Consider the following 21,569-nt stretch of genomic DNA (forward strand, 5'->3'; position numbering starts at 1 on the left):
TTATTGATGATTATCTTTTTCTCTCGACTTTATTATATGCAAAATATCTTACTTTAGAATTCTAATTGGAATCCCAGGCCACTTTTCCTTTCAATTAAAAATATTAATATCACATATGGTAACATCCAAGTATCATTTCAGTATTCTTGATTGACCTAAACTTTTGCACTGAGGTTCTGTGCTGTGTCAGTCAAATTATTTATAAACATTTCCCTGGGCAGATTTACTGTCACTATGTACTTATTATTGCTCCTTGTTTATTTCCTTATAGACATGATACCTTTATCATGGCAGTATCTGTATGTACAGGTTTCTTATTTTCATAGACTGAAATGTTTCTCTTATTCTAATAATATTGGTTATCTTTAAAAATCACATAATTAAGTATGAATTTAAATAAATTTAAAATCATGAAATTAAATATGAATTTTGTATGTCTTATTTAAAATATATTCAGCCAATAGTGTTTATTGAGCAACTACCATATGCCAAGCACAGTGCTAAATATTGTAAATAAATGAAATCAGTTTAATATTAACTTCCAAGCCACATCATTTCTATGTTTAAAATTATCTTCCACATTTATAGTTTGCAACTATATGTGTCAGTCATGAATTCTAAATAAACAAATTCAGATTTTATTTAGGATCGTATCTCTCATTCTTTTTATCTGCTGTCCTTGCCAAAGAATCCAGGACTTTCTCTTCAGGAACAACAATAATAGCCACTATTTATTGAGGGCTCCTCTGTCCTCTGAATATTATTTACAGTATTTTTAATTCATGTGGCAATCCTGCAACGCAGGTGAATAAATCTTCATTTTACAGATGAGAAAACTACAGTTCCAAGAAGTTAACTTCCCCAAGATCCCTGAGCTCTCTATGGCCAAAACAAGGAGTCAGACCCTGGTGTGTGCTGCTTCTATGCAGTGTTACTTGTGGCTATTGTAGAGTCAGGTCCAGCTTGGAATTAAATTCTGAAACTAAGTATGTGAAATCCTTTTAAGCATAAGTATTTTAGATTTTAATGCTAATGACATCTCGTTATATTTTAAGAGTCATATAAACTTAACCCTGTTTATTCATGACATATTACTTTCAAAAGATTCCATACAACATCGTAGAAGAAATTTCAAGTTTTCCTTTCTATCTTCTTCTGTATAAACAGATGCAAAAACTAGCAATAATGTTTTGTGTTTGTATAATTTGTGTTGTGAGGAAATAGTTTAGTTTTTTTGTGTGTGTTTGTGAGGAAGATTGGCCCTGAGCTAACATCTGTGCCCATCTTCCTCTATTTTGTGTATGGGACGCCGCCACAGCATGGCTTGACAAGTAGTGTGTGGGTCTGCACCCAGGATCCCAACCCACGAACCCAGAGCCGAGGAAGCGGAGCGCGCGAACTTAACCACTACACCACTGGACCGGCCCCAATAGTTTAGTTTTTATTTCCTTCATTTAAGGGTTATTTTTACATTTACATATACAAAGTATGCTCTTTATTTTCAGTACAACTCAATCCAAGAAAGAAGCATCTTTAAATGAAGTCTGCTTATTAAGAACCTTGCCTTCCAAATGTCCTCATTCAAAGCAGGGTTGCCTATATTATTCACTACTTGACAAAAATAGCACAGGCTTCTTTTTTTCTCACCCTAAGGTTGACAGGCTTCATTGTCATTTGCATAATTTGTCTCTTCAGTCCCTTCACCTTTTTCTCACTCTTCTCCCGTCTGTGGGATCCCTTCACCACCCTTCAGGTTCCTAATGCCCTGTGGTTCTTTTCATTCCCTCCTCTGATTACATAGAGGAAGAGCTGGTACGTTCGTGTAAACTTATTAATTATCTGTGCTTACAAGGCAGTGTGTCTTGCAGAGACTGTGGTTTTTTAGAGTCAAACAGACCTGGATTTAAACTACAGCTCTATCACTTATTAACTTTGGGACCAAGGGCAATTTATACCATCTCTCTGACCCTCATTTTCCTTATCTCCAGAATGTAGATTGTAATACCTAACTTTGGAGTATTGAAAAGATTAAATAAAACAATGTATTAAAAAGTGAGAGCACGAAACCTTATTTTCTTTTTATTGTTATTGGTGGAGTTACTCTTTACTGAAACTTATGTAGACTTGTGTTTTCTAATCTTTAAACTTTTATGGTATCTTTATGCCATACAAGACATTTTCCTCCCTTAAATGAATTCAACCATTTAGTTGGGAAGACAGCAGGTGATTCTCTGACCTTGGCTAGGTTTTTTAGAGTTATCTGGGTTTGGCAGTGGAGGAAAAGATGTACATTGTACGCCAGCCGAGTGTCCTACAATTCAATTCAATTCTGACACTACCTACCTGGAGATGGCATCAGATTCTACCAGTTAAGGGTTCAGTCCTACAAGTCCACCCCCTCCCCCATCATTTCAGACGCCAGTCGCAAGCCTGGGTTCTCACCTGTGCTTCTAACCAACCGACTATAAATCAGAGGTTCCCAAGAACCCTCGTTAGGTTCGATTAATTTGCTAGAGCGGCACACAGCACTCAGAGGAACATTTTACTTACTAGATCCCCATTTTATTATAAAAGGATATAACTCAGGAATAGCCAGATGGAAGAGATGCATAAGGCAAGGGATAGGGAAAGGGCAGGAAGCCTCCACACCCTCTCCAGGTGCTGCCACTCTCCCAGCACCTCCACGTGTTAGCTTTCCATACCCTGTCCTTTTGGGTTTTTATGGAGGCTTCATTACATAGGCATGATTGATTAAATCACTGACCATTGATAAGTGATTCAACTTCCAGCCCTTTTCCCCTTCCTGGAAGTCAGAGGATGGGACTGAAAATTCCAACGCTCTCATCACATGATTGGTTCCACTGGCAACCAGCTCCCATCCTTAAGTGCTTTCCACAAGTCACCTCATTAACATAACAAAAGACACCTTTATCACTCTTAACAGTTAGGAAATTCCAAGGGTTTTGGGAGATCTGAGCCAAGAACTGTAGGTTAAGACCAAATATATATGAGAAATACAATGTGGTCATCTGAATGATCAAATATATATATTCCTTGTAACTCACAATATCGTTTTCCCCTTTTAACCCCTTTTTTCTTAATGAAACTACAGAGTCTATTGGAGAAAGTCTCAAAAACTTTTGGAAAAGAGGAAGCCTGGGAACCTTGTCCCTGGACCTTGAGACTAACTTGTTCTATGCCGAGACTGCCGTCTGGCCTGGCCCCCCTTTTAGGCTGTCTTTGTATGAGTACAGGCCCTGTTCAAAGTCACTTGGCCTCTCAGTTTTCTGCCCTGAGGCTTTTACAAAACTTGAAGCTTTCTGGAAGGATGATATTTCAACCAGCAGTAAAGCATTATTTTTTTAATTCGTAGTTTTAAAAAGTTTATTGCATACCTACTACCAGCATAGCTTTTGGCTAACTGCTACACAGGATACAAAAATAAAGCGTAAAACAGATGAGACAGTTTCTTTTTTTAAGCTTACAGTGAAAATGAGAACATATGACCAAATATCAGAAGTAAATAAAAGGCCAAATATCATGAGAGAGTCATTGGCCAAGCTGGAGTGGGGAGGAGGGTATGGAGGTGAGATCAAAGGAAGGATGCCATTCAGCTGGAAGGAATCCGGAAATAGAGATAGCGTTGGTCTAGTTCTTTAAGGGTGAGTATCGTTGGTAAGAAAAACTGAGTCTCTTTGGATGAAGAGTGTGGATTTCAGGCAAAGAACGTGAGTGAAGTTGTGAAAAGATAAATTGAGGCATATTAAAATTTTTAAGAGTTTATTTGAGCAAAAATCTATTCCAATTCGGCAGCACCAAACTGGAAATGATTAGGAATACTAGGCCAACAGGAGCCAGGGGAAAGACTTACATAGAGAAAGTGCAGAAGCAAAGAAAGAAAATTATTTGATTGGCTATAGCTTAAAGCCTAGTTGGCTGTTTGTGATTGGTTATCTTTAGCGTTTTGATTTTGTAACTTTGTGGCATTTACTGGCTTAGATTTTGCTTTGCTTACATAGGCTCCCGTGGCATTAGAGCTCTATCGGTCTAATGGCCTCCTTGTTTAACTAATTTAACAAGTTATAGAGCTGGGAAAACGCAGGGCAGGTTTTAGTTTGAACTCAGAATAGAGTAATGAGGGGAGACTATATGATATAACACTAGATTTTGCAAGTCAGATCCCGTTCCTCCTTTGTTTATAGCTTCTCCTCTCGTTTAGATAAAAGCCAAAGTCCCTGTAGTGGCCTACAAGCTACTACACAATCTGTTCCCCTCCCTCAATTCCCACTACTTTCTTCCTCCCTCTTCTCTAGCCCTGTTTGTCTCCTGCTGTTCCTTGATGAGGCCAAGAGCACCACCTCAGGGTGTTTATTTCCTCTGCCTGGAGCTCTCTTCTCCCAGACTGCTCTTCCGACACCTTTATCAGAGAGGCCTGTCCTGAGATATCTGTATTCCCCACACACACACTCCTGCCACTCCCCATTCCCCTTACTTTGCTTTATTTTTCTTCATAGTACTTAGGACGTACATATATAGGATCATTAATATCATATGTGTATGTTTGCTTGTGAATTGTTGCTTTATCTTCAGCCATTAGAGTGTATGTTCTCTGAGGGTTAGCACCTACTCACTGTTGTATCCCCAGGACCCAGGACCAGTGCCTGGCACTTATAGCTCATACTCAAATATTTATTAGACAATAAAGAAAAACAAGAGCAGGAAAGAGTGTGGGGGAGGGAAGGAGTTGGATATGGGTCCTACAGGGTTTTGCATTCCAGGCAGGGGAATAAAAAGTTAATTCATTAGTCAGTAGGTAGTCAATGAAGGGTTTGAACAGGGGAGTGTGACCAAAAACATTTAGTTTAGGAGGTGAGTTTGATGGTGATGTGTAGGATGGATTTTTTTTAAAATTCACATCAACCTCCTATCCCCTCCCCAAGCCAAGCACTATGTAACATAGCTGTTTGTGGTTTCTTAAAACAAAATAACTTTTAATTTTCAAATAGTTTGACTTTCAAGAAACTGCCAAAATAATTGCTAAACCTGCCAAAAGTGATTTCCCTTCCTGTACTTTCCCCCTAGTTTGCCCCAATGATAGTATCTTACATTATAGTACATTGTCAATCCAAGAAAATGACCACAGTACAATACTCTTAACTCAGATACAGGCCTTAGTTGGATTTCATCAGATTTTACATGCACTTTTGTGTGTGGGTGTGTACACGCTCATGTGTGTGTAGTTTCATGAAATTTTATCATAGGCGTGTAAATGTGCTTTTTAATGTTCTACATCTGATTTTGAAGTTTTTGACAAAGTGTTAGAAAATATTCTCTTTAGGGGCCAGCCTGGTGGTGTAGCAGTTAAGTGCATGCGCTCTGATGCGCGGCCCGGGGTTCAGATCCCAGGTGCGCACCGACACACCGCTTGTCAAGCCATGGTGTGGCGGCGTCCCATGTAAAATGGAGGAAGATGGGCACGGATGTTAGCCCAAGGCCAGTCTTCCTCAGGAACAAGAGGAAGATTGGCAATGGATGTTAGCTCAGGGCTAATCTTCCTCACAAAAAAAAAAAAAAGAAAGAAAGAAAATATTGTCTTTAGTACCACTCTCCAGATTCTTGGCCTCCAACACTTACATATGAATAAAGTGAATGACCTGTTATTTTATTTCTTTATTCTTCTGCCTAGGTGTTTCTTGTAGCCTTTCCTTTCTACAGCAAAGATCCTTTTCTTTTTCTCCCCAAAGCCCCAGCTCATGGTTGTATATACTAGTTGTAAATTCTTCTAGTTCTTCTATGTGAGTGGCCGCCACAGCATGGCAACTGACAGACAGGTGGTGTGTTTCCACGACTGGGGAATGGACCTGGGCTGCCAAAGCGGAGAGCAGTGAACTTTAACCTCTAGGCCATCAGGGCTGGCTCCCAAAGATGCTTTTTAAATTTTACTTCCTCAATATTGACAAATTATATTACTTACCAGGTCTTAATTTTTTTATTTTAAAACCGGTGCATTACATTATTCTTTCTTTCTATTACTCATTTGTCAACTTAACAACCTTTCATAACATTTCTGATAGTAAAATATTTCTACAGAACTGTTAACAGAGTTCTAAAGTTTTTTCCTTTGCCTACCCTGCCCTACTAATTAAAAATATATTTCTGGTGAGTAATTTACCAATAATTTCAGAATTGAGAAGGAGATTAGCTAAACTGTTTCAAGTCTTTTATTCATCCTTTTAAAAATCAAACTTCTGACATTTTTAGATATTCTGCTAACCATATTATTTTACTAAAAGCCCTCCTTATTAGCTTTTATAAATTGTGAGATGTATTTGTTTTAAGTTATTTACAGATGTTCTAAAACAAAGTGTTAAAGTTAAAATCGTATAGTTTAATTTCTGCAGCTGTGCTATATATGTGCTATATATGTTTATATATGTATTCTATGTGAGATATATATACACACTCATACATGTACACATACATACTTGTATGTTGTTGATGTTTAAGGTGATAATTGATGGTCTTCAATAGGATGCTGGATTAATATGCAGGCCTATGTGTGACAGCTGAAGAAAAACCAAGGTCTATGTGAACATACCTGATACATTTCTTACAGGTTCTAAGTTCTGTCCGCACAGAATGTGATCCGCTGGATGTTTGCTTTGGCGCCAAACAGCCTTATCAGGTGTTGACAGTGGAGCGCTCCATCAGTGTAGACAAAGAGCCCATGGCTGACAGCTGCATCTATGAATGTGTTCGGAACAAAATCCAGTGTGTATCAGTCACCAGAATACCACTAAGATCTAAGGCCATTAGCTGCTGCAGGAATGTTACTGAAGACAAACTGATTCTGGGCTGTGAAGATTCTTCAGTAATTCTTTATGAAACTCACCGTAGAGTGACTCTCTTAGCCCAGGCTGAACTTTTGCCTTCATTAATATGCTGCCACCCAAGTGGCGCCATTCTGCTAGTTGGCAGCAACCAAGGGGAGCTGCAAATTTTTGATATGGCTCTATCACCTATTAACATTCAGCTCTTGGCTGAAGACCGCTCACCCAGGGAGGCTCTGCAATTCAATAAATTCTTTGATGTTTCCAGCGGTCTTGTTCAAATGCAGTGGACGGCTCCTCAGGTCGTTTCTCAGAAGCCTGAAAGTGGGGACATCTATGATCTCCTCTTCCTCAGGTTTGACAGAGGACCTTTGGGTGTACTTCTCTTTAAACTTGGTAAGTCAAGGAAGTTGGTGAGTAAGTAAATTAAAGTATTTATGATGGTGACATTATAATTAAGATAAAACTCTTCTTGGAATGTAGATTTTCTGTTTGTCATCCCATAAATATGCTTGCCTTTCAAACATTTCATATAGTTTCCTTAAAAAGCTTTGTGGATGATTTTCTAAATGTCAAGAAACATTAGATATTGAAGAATTTGGAAACTGCACTAATTATCCATTATGATGAATAAAAAGCCTGAACTTTTCACATTTGATACTTTCCAAAATAAACTGTCTACTAAAAAAATTCCTTAAGAAGGAGGCATGTGAATATTTTAAAAGTATTTATGATGTCCATTAAAAAAATTCTGTGTTGTAAGAATATAATACTTTTTCCATTAAAGTTATTTTGATTTATTTATTTTTTTTTTTTTAAGATTTTATTTATTTATTTATTTTCCCCCCAAAGCCCCAGTAGATAGTTGTATGTCATAGCTGCACATCCTTCTAGTTGCTGTATGTGGGACGCGGCCTCAGCATGGCCGGAGAAGCGGTGCGTCGGTGCGTGCCCGGGATCTGAACCCCGGGCCGCCAGCTGTGGAGTGCACGCACTTAACCGCTAAGCCACAGGGCCGGCCCCCATTAAAGTTATTTTAGATGATAGGTGTCCATTGCTTCCCAAATTGGAACTGTATAAAGCAAGTGCTTCAAAAGAAGAGAAAGAAAATATTTAGTTAGAGTTTGCTAAAGATATTTGTATAACTTTTTTTGTTTTTCTTTTAAATAAAAATTTTCAAAAGGATTTATCAATATTATGAAAATTATATATTTATGTAGCCCATTTCAACCAGCAAACTTTAAAACAAAATTTTATTATGATTTATTTGCCTTTTATAGTTTTCCACTACCAGCTATGCCCTGAAATATATGGTATTCTTTAAGTAGTTTTGTATAATTTACCATTCTTAAGAAAACCTCACTTAGGTTTAAAAAACAGATTTTAGTTAATACACATTATTTGTACTTGAAAATATAGAAAGATAAATACATTTTAAAACTCCTTACAGGATTTGGTTCTGTGGGACAAAGTTCAATTTTTAAAGACATTGTGGTGTTTGTTAAATAGTTGTCAGTTTATTTTTTTATGGATCTACTTGCCTCTGAAATTGAATACTTGAAATAAATCTAGTGAAAATGACTTGATTAACCTGAAAGATATAATGGATATAATGTGAGGGCTATTTTCTTTCCCCATAATAAAAATGCAACTAAATCTATTTGTAGTGTTAATATTGTCCAAGAAAAAAATGTTTGGAATCTCATTTATTGTGAGATAATCCAGTTCTACTTTGCCCGATTACATGTTTAACAGTTATATGTCTCTGTACACAATGCTCATTAAAGTGGACGTTAGATGTTTTGCATGTCTCTTAAAACACACACACACACGTACATCCTTCCTCTAAATTACCCAGTTACCTGTCAAACAGAAGGCTGTCTGCCCACATATACCTACCTTTTCTTCAGCCTTGCCTTTTGGGCCTATTCACAACAGCTTTGCAAAAAGCACAGCTTTCTCTTCCTATCTCTAGCACATTTGCCTTCTTACTAAAGTAAACAGGCTCTCAGTGTAGGGATTTAGAGGGCTTCCTGCTAATTGCCAGCTTGTAAACTTAATTGGACTGTCTCCCTGGGCACTGTTCCTAAATCAATTAGGCAATGAGTTGGCTGTCACCTCTTTTTCCCAAGAAGGTCTCTTGGAAGAGAATTATCCAATAGAAGTCAAGCATTCACATGAAAAGGTGATAACTTCTGCAACTGACATTTATCATTTAAATTTTATTTTTAATATGACTCTTAAGTTTTATAGGATAGGGAAACTTTACAATCTTACAGGCTCTTGAAAAGAGCTAAATAGGGAGATTTCCAGAATTTTTAAAAATGTATTATAAGATTAATGTTTATTTTAGATTATTTATTTTTCTTAGGAAGAGTACATTCCTTGAAACAGTAGATTCTAACTAACAGATCTTTTTTTTTTTTTTAAGAAAACCCTGTTTGAAGAACAGATTTTTCTTAGTATCTGCTACTAAATACATCCAAAAATTTTAATATACTTCTTGAATTAACACAGTGCTGATTCTGGGCATCCATGTGGAATTTTCATGTATAATTCAAGTTACTGCATATATAAACAGGTAGTTGCATGTGCAGTTTCCCCACTAGGGAGCATTTATGAGATTTTTTTCATATGCTTGTTATGCAAGCCTTTGGAAAATTTGACATGAAAGGTGTAGCTTACAATTTAAGAAGCTGAGATAGATCATAATTTAAAATAGAATGCTATCATATGTAAATGTGGCAGTGGCTGGTGCCAATATGCTAAGATTTTGGAGTTTGACTCTTAGGACAGTTAGTGTAATGTTGAAGGAAAACTCTTCTCCAAGGCTAGAGCGTCTATTCTAAATCCTTATACTCATTGGACAAATGCACTGGGGATTAAAGGCCATCACTGCTGTTATTAGAAGAATGGGAAGAACATGTCTTCCTCAGGAGGGAGCTAGAATGGTCATCCTCTCACATGGAAGCCAAGAAGTACTGTTTTATATAAAGCAATATGTAATCAGAATTTCTTTTTTTTTTTAAGATTTTATTTATTTATTTTTTCCCCCCAAAGCCCCAGTAGATAGTTGTATGTCATAGCTGCACATCCTTCTAGTTGCTGTATGTGGGACGCGGCCTCAGCATGGCCAGAGATGCGGTGCGTCGGTGTGCGCCCAGGATCCGAACCCCGGGCCGCCAGCAGCGGAGCACGTGCACTTAACCGCTAAGCCACCGGGCCAGCCGTAATCAGAATTTCTTTACCTGACAGTCATAGTCCATATTTCCACATATATGGACTGAGATTAATTTTAAAAAGAGGAGTCCCTAATTATACTACTGAGATATTAAAGCTTTCCCATTCTCATCAGTACCTTTTCCAACCTTCACTGCTCTCTTTAAATTCACATGATCAGCTCCCTGCCCCCTCAACAGAGCATTTCACCTTTAAATTTGCACTTGATTAAGTTTATCTGCTCCTCACCACCCACCTACCCACCCACACACCCACCTACCCAACCAACCAACTGGTTATCCGCATGTACATAAATCTTTCCTTCTCAATTCAATGGAAAAGGAGCCCTTCCTCTTGTCCAAGACTAGTTCCGCCACTAGTTCCACTCTGGGTCCTACGACATTCCCTTTGACACCTTTATTTTGTCACCACTCCCCCCACGAATCTTGCTACATCAGCAGATACAGGCCCAAGCCACACCATAAAACAAACAAACAGCTCTTCCTTAAAATTGTTCCCCCTCTCTAATTTATCAAATATTCACCTTCCTTTCATAGTCAAACTCATTGAAATAATAGTGAACACTGACTTTCTTTGCTTCTTCACTTTCCATTCACTCCTCACAGCACTGTGTTCTGGCTCATGTCTTCAGTGTTCTCCTGGAACTGCTCTTGGAAAGGTCACCAGTGACTTCCTACTTGATGTTACTTGATGACTTTTCAGCATTTGATGGTTGCTGACCACTTCCACCATCATACAACTCTCATCGTACTTGCCTTCCATGACCCCAGATGCAACTTTTCATCAATTTTTTTATGCTCTTCTTCTGCCTACTCATGAAAATGTTGAGGCTCTCTAAGGTTCCATTTTTAGCTCTCTTCCCATTTTATACACATTGAGTTTATTTTTAATTTTTGTATCCCATCTCTGACTTCAGCCCACACTATTCCTGACTCACCTCCACATGGCTTACTGGATACCTCCCCTTGGATGTTCACAGATGCCTCAGACTCATTATATGCAAACATGAAGTCATTGTCTTTCTCCCCAAACCTGCTTCTCCTCCTGTATTCTCCATTTTGGTGGATGGTGCAGTTATTCAGATGGAATCCCAAGGAAGAAGTCATCTCAGAATCCTTCCTCACCCCTAATGCCATATCCAGTCAGTGACCAAATCCCATCAATTCTGCCTTCTAAATACTGTCAAAACATCTCAGTTTATTCAGCCTCGCTGTCATTACCATAATCTAGACCTTCCCTATTTTACCATGATCAAGCAGTGGCCCTCTGTCTGTAATCTTCTGCCTTCCAGTCTTCCCATCTGATCCCCCAGTTAATCCCCTGAACTGCCACCAGAGTGATCTAACAATGCACAGTTGGTCATGGATTCTCCAGCCTGAAATCCTTCAGTGGTTAATAAGTCCTTGTCTGCTTCTCAGACTTCATCTCCCTAGCTGTGCTGCACTAGTGTATCTCCCCAATCGTGGCAAGTGCTCTCACACTACCACCTTCCTATGGTGGTATTGATAGCATTCCATCGACCTGGAGTGCCCCCACAATGCTCTCACAGAGCCTACAAAGTTAGAAAAAGATTAAATGTTCAAGTGATAATATTAAACTAGAAACAATTAAAGCTAACTTCTTCTCTCACACAGGACTTTGAAAATCACAGGCAATGTGTGTGTGTGCATGTGTATGTGTCATTCTGTCTAAAAAACAAGTAGTATGATTTTTCTCTTAGAACTTTTGTAAGAAGTATGTTTTCTTCAAAAGATTTATTTTTAATGAGTTATTTAAATATTATATATAACCCAGGTAGTAATTGGTAGTAATTTATTGCTTGAAAGAAATATCAGATACTTTATTAGATGCCTAGTCATCTTAAAATTGGATCTCATATCATTTGAAATGGACTGCTATTCCAGACAGCATTCTGCTTTCTTCAAACTAGAGTGATGATGGATTTTTAAATCAAGTTTATTGAGGTATAATTTATGTAAAATAAAATGTACCCATTTTAAACGTACAGTTCATTGAATTTTGACAAATGTATATATACTCATGATTACCACCACAATCAAGATATAGAACATTTCCATCACTCCGAAAGATTCTCTCAAGACCCTTTGTAGTCAGTCCCTGCCTCCCTCAAAGCTAAAGAACGTTGATCTGCTTTCTGTCATTACAGATTGGATTTGCTTTTTTTAGAATTTCATAGAAATGGACTCATAAAATAGGTACTGTTTTTGTGTCTTGCTGCTTTCATTCAGCATTAATCTGTGAGAATTTTCTATATTGGTGTGTATATCTGTAAATTTTCCTTTACATTACTGAGTAGTATTCCATTATATAGATAAACCACAGTTTGTGTATCTTTTCACATGCAGAGGACATTTGGGTTGTTTCCAGATTTAAGCTAATATCACTAAAAATGCTGTGTACTTTCATGTACAAGTCTTTGTATGGACATATATTTTAATTTCTCTTGGGAAAAACCTAGAAGTAGAATGGCTGAGCCATATGCTAAGTGTTTGTTTAATTAAGAAGAAACTGACTATTTTGGAGTTCCAGTTGCTCTACATTCTCACTAATACTTGGCGTTAATGGTCTTTTAAATTTTTGCCGTTCTATTGGGTGTGTAGTGGTGTTAATTTGCATTTCCCTGATGACTTGGAGTTGAGCATCTTTTTATGGGTTTATTTGCCATGTATCTTCTCTGATGAAGTATATCTTCAAATCTTTTGTCCAAGTTTAAATGGATTGTTTATTTATCATTGAGTTGGTAAGAATTTTTAATATATTCTGAATACAAATGCTTCGTAAGATACTAGTATTTTGAATATTTTTTTTTTCAGCCTGTCACCTTTTATTTTCTTAACAGTGTGTTTTGGGTAGCTAAGTTTTTAATTTTAATGAAATCCAATTCTTAAATTTCTTTATTTTATGGCTTGTGCTTTTATCTCCTATCTACAAAATCTTTGTCTAACCCTGTTTTCTTCTAGCAGTTTTATGGTTTTAGCTCCTACAATTAGGTTTATGGTCTATTTCAAGTTAATTTTTTGCACATGGCGTGACGTGTGAGTTGAAATTAATTTTTTAATATGAATATTCAATTGTTCCAGCACCAATTGTTGGAAAGACTATCCTTTTTCCATTGAATCACCTTGACCCTGTGTGTGTCTATGAATAGACTGTAGTCTCTTCCATTGATCTATATGTCTATACTTAAGTGAGTACCACACTGTTAATTACTGTGATTTTACAGTAAGTCTTGAAATCAGATACTGTTAGTCCTCCAAGTTTGTCTTCTTTTTCAAAACTATTTTGGCCACTCTAGATCCTTTGAATTTCTATATAAATTTTAAAACTGATTTGTCAGTTTCTACAAAAACACTTGATAAGATTTTGATTGGCATTATGTTGAATCTGTAGATCAATTTGGGGTGGAAAGACAATTTCACAATATTGAATCTCCTGATCTATAAACACGATATCTCTCCGCATTTATTCAGGTTTTCTTTAATTTCCTCTCAGCAGTCTTTTATAGTTTTAAGTGTAAAGAACTTGTACATATTTTGTTCATGTTTTTGGATGCTATTGTAAATAGTATTTTTTAATTATAATTTTTAATTGTTCTTTGGGATTATGTAGATATAAAATGTTAAAATATTGACCATGTATCCTGCAACCCTGTTAAACTCATTTCTTAGTTGCAGTAACTTTTTTATAGATTCCTTAGGATTTTCTACATAAATGACTATGACAACTGCAGTTAAAAACAGTTTTACATCTTCTTATCCAAGTTATCTGCCTTTTATTTTGTTTTCTTCCCTTATTTTACTAGCTAGGACCTCCAGTACAATATTAAATAGAAGTGGCAAGAGAGGACATCCTTGCTTTGTTTCTGATCTTAGGTGGAAAGCATTTAGTCTTTCATTATAGGTATGATGTTATTAGGTTGAAGAAGTCCCCTTCCATCCTAGTCTGCTGAGATATGTTATCCTGACTGGATGTTGAATTTTTTCAAGTGCTTTTTCTGCATCTATTGAAATGATTATATGTTTTTTCTGGTCATATGGTGAATTATATTGATTAGTTTTCAGATGTTTCAGTGACCTTGCGTTTGTGGGATAAATCTTTCTTGTTAATAATGTATTATCTTTTTAATACATTGCTGGATTTGCTAGTGTTTTGTTAAGCATTTTTTTTTCCGTTTATGGGAGATCTTGGTCTGTAGTTTTCTTTTTCTTTTCCTGTAATGTCTTCGTCATTTTTTGGTATCAGTGTAATGCTAACATCATGAAATGAGTTGGGAAGTGTTCCCTCCTCTTATATTTTGAGTTGTGTTCAGTTGATATTATTTCTTTTTTTTTAATGTTTGAGAGAATTCACCAATGAAGGCATTTGGACATGCAGGTTGTGTCTGTGTGTGGGGAAGTATGTAAAGGTTTTTAAACTACAAATTCAAATTTAAATAATATAGGGCCACTCGGGTTATCTATTCCTTCTTGAATGAGTTTTGATAGTTTGGGTCTTTCAAGGAATCCATTTCATTTAAGTTATATTTATCTGTGTAAAGTTATTCATATTATTTTTAATGTCTGTAGTTCTGTAGTGATTATTCTTGATATTGGTAAGTTGTGTCTTCTCTTTTTTTCTCAATGGAGGCAGAGTTTGGTCAATTTTACTGATCATTTCAAAGAACCAGCTTTTGAGTTCATTGATTTTCTCTATTCTTTGTTTATTTGCTATTTATTATTTTTATTATTTCCTTCTACTTATTTTAGTTCTAATTTGCTCTTCTTTCTGTAGGTTCTTAATGTGGAAACTTGGATTCTTGATTTTAGACCTTTCTTCTTTTCTAATTGAAACATTTAAAGCTAGAAATTTCCCTTTAAGTACTGCTATAGCTGCATCTCACATATTTTGATATGATATTTTAATTTTTATTCATTTCAAAATATTTTCTAATTTACCTTGTGATTTCTTCTTTGACCCGTAGGTTATTTAGAAGAATGCTGATTAATTTCTTTAATATTTGGAGATTTTCCAGATATCTTTCTATATTGATATCTAATTTAATTTTGTTGTGGTCAGAGAATCCACTCTGTATGATTTCAAAACATTTAAATTTATTGAGGCTTGTTTTATCACCCAGAATATGCTTCATCTTGATTGATGTTCCATGTGCACTTAAAAAGAATGTGTATTCTGCTGTTGTTGGGTGAAGTGTTTTACAAATGTCAATTAAGTCAAATTCATTGATAGTGTTTTTCAAGTATTTTCTATTTTTACTGACGTTCTAGTTACATGTTGTCTCAACTAGTGAGAGAGAAATGCTGAAATCTCCAACTGTAATTGTAGATTTGACTTTTTTTCCTTTTCTGTCAGTTTTTGCTTTATTATTTCAGAGCTCTGTTATTAGGTGCATTTAAGACTGTTATGTTTCTGCATGAATTTTCAACTCTTTATTATAAAGTTATAGAATTCTAGGCTAATTCATTTTTCTCTCTCAGCCTTTGGAGAATGTCATGCTCTTGTCTTCTGGCTTGCATAATTTCAAGCAAGCTTTGCAATTACTCATGTCTTTGTTTCTCTGTACATCATGTGTCTTTTTTTTCTGGCTGCTTTTAAAGATTTTCTCTTTATAACCTTTTGCACAATTTGATTATGATTATATGTTAGCTCTTATTCTCAACAAATCAATTCTTTTTCTTGCTAGAAGTATTGCTTAGGAGATAGAATCACAAATTTCAGATATTTTTGGTTTCATGCAAAGTTCCTGCACATTAAGATTTACTGCCAAGAAAGCACCCTGATTTATGAGGACTTTCAATGCTTGACTGCAGGCTCATGAAGGCTTTCGGACAGTAGCATTCGTTGATTCTACCAACACAAAAGAATAATAACATTTTATTGCTTAGTATATACAGTCAAGGCAATTCCCCAGATTCCCTATCAAGTTGAGTCCTGTTAGATATAGCACAAGTTCTCATTTTGATGTGACTTGAAGTTAGTATGAAGAATTTCAGCATCTTTCTCATGAACTAATATATTTTTTAAAATCTGGAAACCTATAACTATTCCAGTTAAATGATGATGATGATGATAGTAATGAAGAATTGCAGTAATATTTTATATACTATACAGCTTACAAATATTTTCACATACCTTTTCTCATTTAGCTTTATGATTATTTGTACTGAGAAATTTTTGTAGACTCACTCAAATCAGTAAACATTGGCTGAAGAAAAAAAATTTTACACCCAGCCGTTTTTAAAAGATTAAAAAAAATAACCTGCTAAAAAGCCCTGGTACTTATTATTATTTAATTACACAGAAATTATTAGTTTCAAATGAGATAAGCCATATTTAAAAGATGATAAAACTAGAACAGAATGCCCCCTCCTTTGTTTTGTGCTCTTGCTCCTCTAAGATTAGAAGTAGATTTTTATTTCATTTGAAAGGATAAACAAATGTGTTTATATTGTACCAAGATATTTTATAGCAAATGTTAGTTGTGAATCAATAGCAGGATTAATACTGATCATTTCTTACTTTAATAGAAGAGAATAATCTCTAAATGCCAATTTAAAATAAATTGGTATGTGGTATCTATGAAGAAACTATCAATTGAGAGCATCCATTAGTAAAAACAGACTTAAAAGCATTTATATAGACGCATTATGTTTGTCATGGAGATGTGTACCCCCTCCACTCCCCAGGTGCGTGGGGCTGAAGACTAAATGCAACTTAAAACTAACGAAGCTGTTCAGTAAGAACTGTGTTCTCATCAAAACCCTGTCTTTAAAGGTACACCACAGAGACCCAAATGACTGACAGAAAGAATAGAGTTAGCTATTGTGGCCTACCTGAGAATTATTCTCATGTTTATTCACTCTTAGTCTAAGGAGTTTGATTATGTGGAGTGTAAATTAGTCAATATGTGCTGAATGATAAGCATAAGCTCGATAGAATTGGTAGGTGGTATTTAAAATGAAGATTTAACCACAGAGCCGTATTACTCTAGGCCCTCAAAATCCCACATTTCTAGCACTTATGCAAGAAATGATTACAGTTTTTTTCATTTATGGAAATGTTTACTCTGTTTTTGCTATACTACTTTTTATTTTTAAAAGATTCACTTGATTTTACATTTTTTGTGACAGGTGTCTTCACACGAGGACAGCTAGGCCTGGTAGACATCATCTTCCAGTACATTCACTGTGATAAGATCTGTGAGGCAATAAACATCCTGAGCAGTATGAACTGGGACACCCTGGGACACCAGTGCTTTATCAGCATGAGTGCCATTGTAAACCATCTTCTCAGACAAAAGCTCACTCCAGAGAGAGAAGGTCAGACTTGAACTATATTTCATAAATAGGTTTTGTATATACATAAAGTACATTTTATTGAGTCAGTTATTTTTTGAGGATATTTTTGAGTTATGTTTAATTAGAGATTAAAAGGCAAAAATGTTAATGCCCTATTTAAAACTGACAAGATCAGATATCAAATAATTACTCCCCATGTGGTACTTACTGTATAGTATTTGTCAACATAAAGAAGAACTTTGTTGTATATACCTATGTTGGAACTCACAGTGCAGTCATTGTACCTTTCAGTCTAAGTTCATGTGAGGAATATGCTCAGATTTCAAACTTTGATCAAGAATTTCATGTACTCTCTAGGGTCTGGTAGACAATGGGCCCCAAACAAAGGTCTTTATTCCTCCTTCACTTAAGACATCAATATTTTTCTCTCACACCTCTAGTCCTTTGTCCAGACAATAGTCCTTACCACTGATTGTGTGTGTGTGTGTGTATGAGAATTGCAGCCCAGGCTGCTCCTTCTTGTTTTCAGTCTAACTTGCAGTTCTGATACCTCTCTCCCTTCTGTCTGCTAGGATTTTCCTACCTTCCCTCAGTAAGTAATTTTGCCCATAAGAAATTACTAACAGCTTAGCCATGTTTATTGTCAAAGAGAGATAAGACGCTGTTAGAAAAAAAGGAGGAAAAAAAAATGTGCCACATACAATAATGAAATTAATTTTTATATTTGCCAATTATCCAGTATATGTTATTTTTATTATGAGTTATTTATTTACTTAATGTAAATTGCACCTAAACATTCTTGCATTTGCATCTTTATTTCACATCTTTGCAATAACCACTGACACTTATGGTGGGATATCATGGCCAATGAGAAATTGTCCCTAGGTAATTTACAAGGTAGGGAAAACAGGAAATATGTCAGAAGGTCTTTACTAGAGAGCTTTTTTTCCTACTATTATCTTTGCATGTTTGTAGATTTTCTTATTCCATTTTATGATGTTTCCCAAAGTAAAGAATTCTGTACATAACGTTTATTTTAGTAATTTTAGAGAAGAATAATCAGTAAGAACATGTTCCTTCAGGAACTCTGTATCATGGGACTCGGCCCAACTCACAGGAGGCCCACAATAAATGTTTATTTAATGTTAATTGAATGTACTTTTTGGAGATATTCCAACCCATCTGTGGAGATTCCAGTATTTCTACGAGAAAATGTCTAGCACAGTGCTTGGCCCACAGTACGTACTTGATGAATATTGGTTAAATATAAAAAGAAGAGTATAACTTCAAAATTTTAGGGTACTAGGTATTACTGTAATATTTCTGCCTCAGAGTTATCTCAAGTAATTATTTCTTAGTATTGGTACACTCTTAAGATTGGGTACATAGTAGGAAAAAAAAAAAAATGGAAGCCTGTTATGGTACCTACAATCTATACAAGAGATCCTAAATTTAGAGTTGAAGAAACACAGAGAAGATAGGATATTGACTCTCAGGACACTGAGAAATTGCTAGCATCTTAGTGAATTTGTATTGTAAGATTTCTGTATTGTAAAAAAGATTATTAGGGAATTCACAAATGGGCATTATCAGATTCTTGCCTTAATAAAGGATATTTTCAAGGAACCATATTGAGGAGATAGGGGAATAAAAAGCTTTTATGATACTAGGCTATTAAAATAAAATGCTTGCATGATGCTGGGTTATCAGAATATGTACATTTTAAGTAGGTATAAGCATTTTCCCCCCAAGTAACTGCAAAACACATTTCTAAAATATTCAGAATTTTTCTCTTTGAGATTTATTCTATCTGAATCTAACAAATTTGACATGGTAATTTGTTTTCCTTTTATTAGTGGAACCCAGTGAGCTCTTTTATTTGTAGCTGTGTTGTGGTTATCTTTGAGATCTTCATTTCTGCCTTAAACATCAAGCTGGGCTATCTAATGAATCTATAACTGTGCTGAGGGTTACCGGTATTCCATGTAGCCTCGAACATTTCAGATGTACGAAACATGCTGTCAAGAAAACAAGCAATGGCAAGAGAATCTGGCTTGTTTTCACAATAGCATTGCTGTATTCAATTTTAATCTAAATTGACTGCTGCTTTGAAAGGAAATACCCCTAAAGTTCACCTTACTTTACTGTCTAGATTTGAGATTAAAAAAAGAAATTACTAACAGCTTAGCCAAGTCCATAGCAATTATTCTGATGAGGTATTTAATACTTTCAAACCCAAATAAGCCTAAAACTAAAGAGTTTTGCTAAATAAGGAATTGTTTATTCGACCCAGTGCTAGTAGCATAAAAATCAGGAGAGTCTTACTGTGAACTGTAGTGTTCTCATACATACTCATACTCTTGCCATTATGGTAATTATATAACTTGCAGGTATTTCTGGGAGGAAACACAACCCCATAGGCATGTCTTGGTAAAATTGTGAAGTAGGCAAAATGTGCCTCTTTCTCCCAATCTCTAGCCCTCTGGTTTATCGAAACCTGCTCTCCAATCCTTCTTTCCTAGGAAGGTGTCAGTTGACAGAGAGCAGATTAGCATGTCATCCCTCCCAGGGGTGTTAGCTTTCACACTTGGACAAAACCAACCATCTTGTTTAGGACAGGATTCAGGGAAGCTATAGGGACTTTCACTATTTCTTTAAAATTGTAATAGAACGAGATATTATTACTCCAATAAGGCTATTCTTATTTGTATTATTTCTTAAACATTTCTAATGCTGATTTCAATTCCCCAATGCAGAAAGGTTAGTTTTCTCCTTTCCGCTAAGGAGCGTAATGTTGAGTACACTGTGAGTTGATTTTACTGGAAATACTAGTTCAAACTGTGTTACTTTGATGAGTCACTGTTTTAATTACCCATTTGTGGTGAGAGGTTGGTTCATTATGGATTTCTTCAGCTTTGACAGCTTTTTGTTGCTCAGAGTCATTGTCAGCTTTGCCTCAAGTGAAAGTTTATACACAGGTTTGTTTTTGTACCAGCTGTCATATTTTAATTTCATCTTTCCTGCAACAAGCTCACATTTCATCCAAGTTTGCAAAACCTGACTGACTGCAAACATGAGTATTCTGTTGTAATTGAAGGAGTTTCACTTGTTTTAGTGCTGCTATGTTTGAATTCCACAGCACAGCTTGAGGCAAGCCTTGGAACCTTCTACGCTCCAACAAGACCACTCCTGGATACAACTATATTGGAATATAGAGACCAAATCAGCAAATATGCAAGAAGATTCTTCCACCACTTGCTCAGGTGAATGATATCTTTGGATTGATTAGTGTCAGACTAATCACCTATTTAAGCAGCCATCCTCTTTAATTAGAATATTTCATAATATGGCTGTTTTCTAATAGTCCATTCCCTAAGAGAAAAACAAATCTTCTCTTGATATTCTTTCTTTAATTCGTTCTTGTTTTCCTTTTAAGGAATATATTTGAATACTGTAATGTTTTACATATTGTTTTACATATTACATAAGGTTTTTACATCATCAGTACACTTTAATATAACTTCCCATCAGTACACTGTAATGTAACTTCCCCTTGAAGATGAAAGCAAAAAATATCAGCTATGTAAAGTCAATTTAAAAATATTAATTGTGCTCCTAGTACTAGAGAAATGTTTTAGTTTTAACTGAAGCTAAAAATATGAATGTGCTATAAAGCTCTGAGATAGTCATTGGTTTGCTTTACTTTCAGAATTACTGTAGAAAGATTTGTCTGTTGTCCTCTCATATAACATGGCAAGTTGCTAGCTTTACTGTGCCTCATTTTTTCTGCTTTAAGTGGGTATAATACATTCCTTTAACCTTAGGGATTATATGAAAAATTACATAATAATGTCAAGAAATTACCCTGAGAAAAATACTGTTGAAGTTAAAGACATAGCATATTCCATATATATGAGGTTCAAAAGCAGATGGATGGATGGATGGATGGATGGATGGATGGATGGAAAATGAATGGATGGACAGAGATAGATAGATGACAGATAGTTTAAGGATACATATAAATGTGTCAATACTGTAATAAAAGCAAGGTAGTGCTTAGCACAAAATTTAGGATAGTGTGGAGTAGGTTAAGAGAAATATGATAGGAACAGGCACATGAGAGTCTCCAAGCTATTAGTAATCTTCCATTTCTTAAGATGAGTAGGGGTCCATTAAATATTAT

The 21,569-nt window shown here is 35.7% G+C and overlaps 1 protein-coding gene across 10 annotated transcripts in view; it reads left to right on the forward strand.

The window, feature by feature from the left end:
* Positions 1–21,569, forward strand: part of WDPCP (WD repeat containing planar cell polarity effector) — a 380,072-nt gene that overhangs the window by 146,460 nt on the left and 212,043 nt on the right. For 8 of the 10 annotated variants that reach the window (XM_087436667.1, XM_087436664.1, XM_087436672.1 and 5 more), the window contains 3 exons: positions 6,617–7,226; positions 17,219–17,407; positions 20,526–20,649. In XM_087436667.1, the coding sequence (XP_087292793.1) occupies positions 6,617–7,226; positions 17,219–17,407; positions 20,526–20,649 (923 nt within the window). Of the gene's footprint in view, positions 1–6,616; positions 7,227–17,218; positions 17,408–20,525; positions 20,650–21,569 lie in introns of those variants that run through there. The other 2 variants (XM_087436674.1, XM_087436671.1) reach the window with 2 other exon arrangements.

Source organism: Ceratotherium simum, chromosome 11 (genome assembly GCF_057802395.1).
Source record: "Ceratotherium simum simum isolate JZ-2026a chromosome 11, ASM5780239v1, whole genome shotgun sequence".
Lineage (NCBI taxonomy): Eukaryota > Metazoa > Chordata > Mammalia > Perissodactyla > Rhinocerotidae > Ceratotherium > Ceratotherium simum.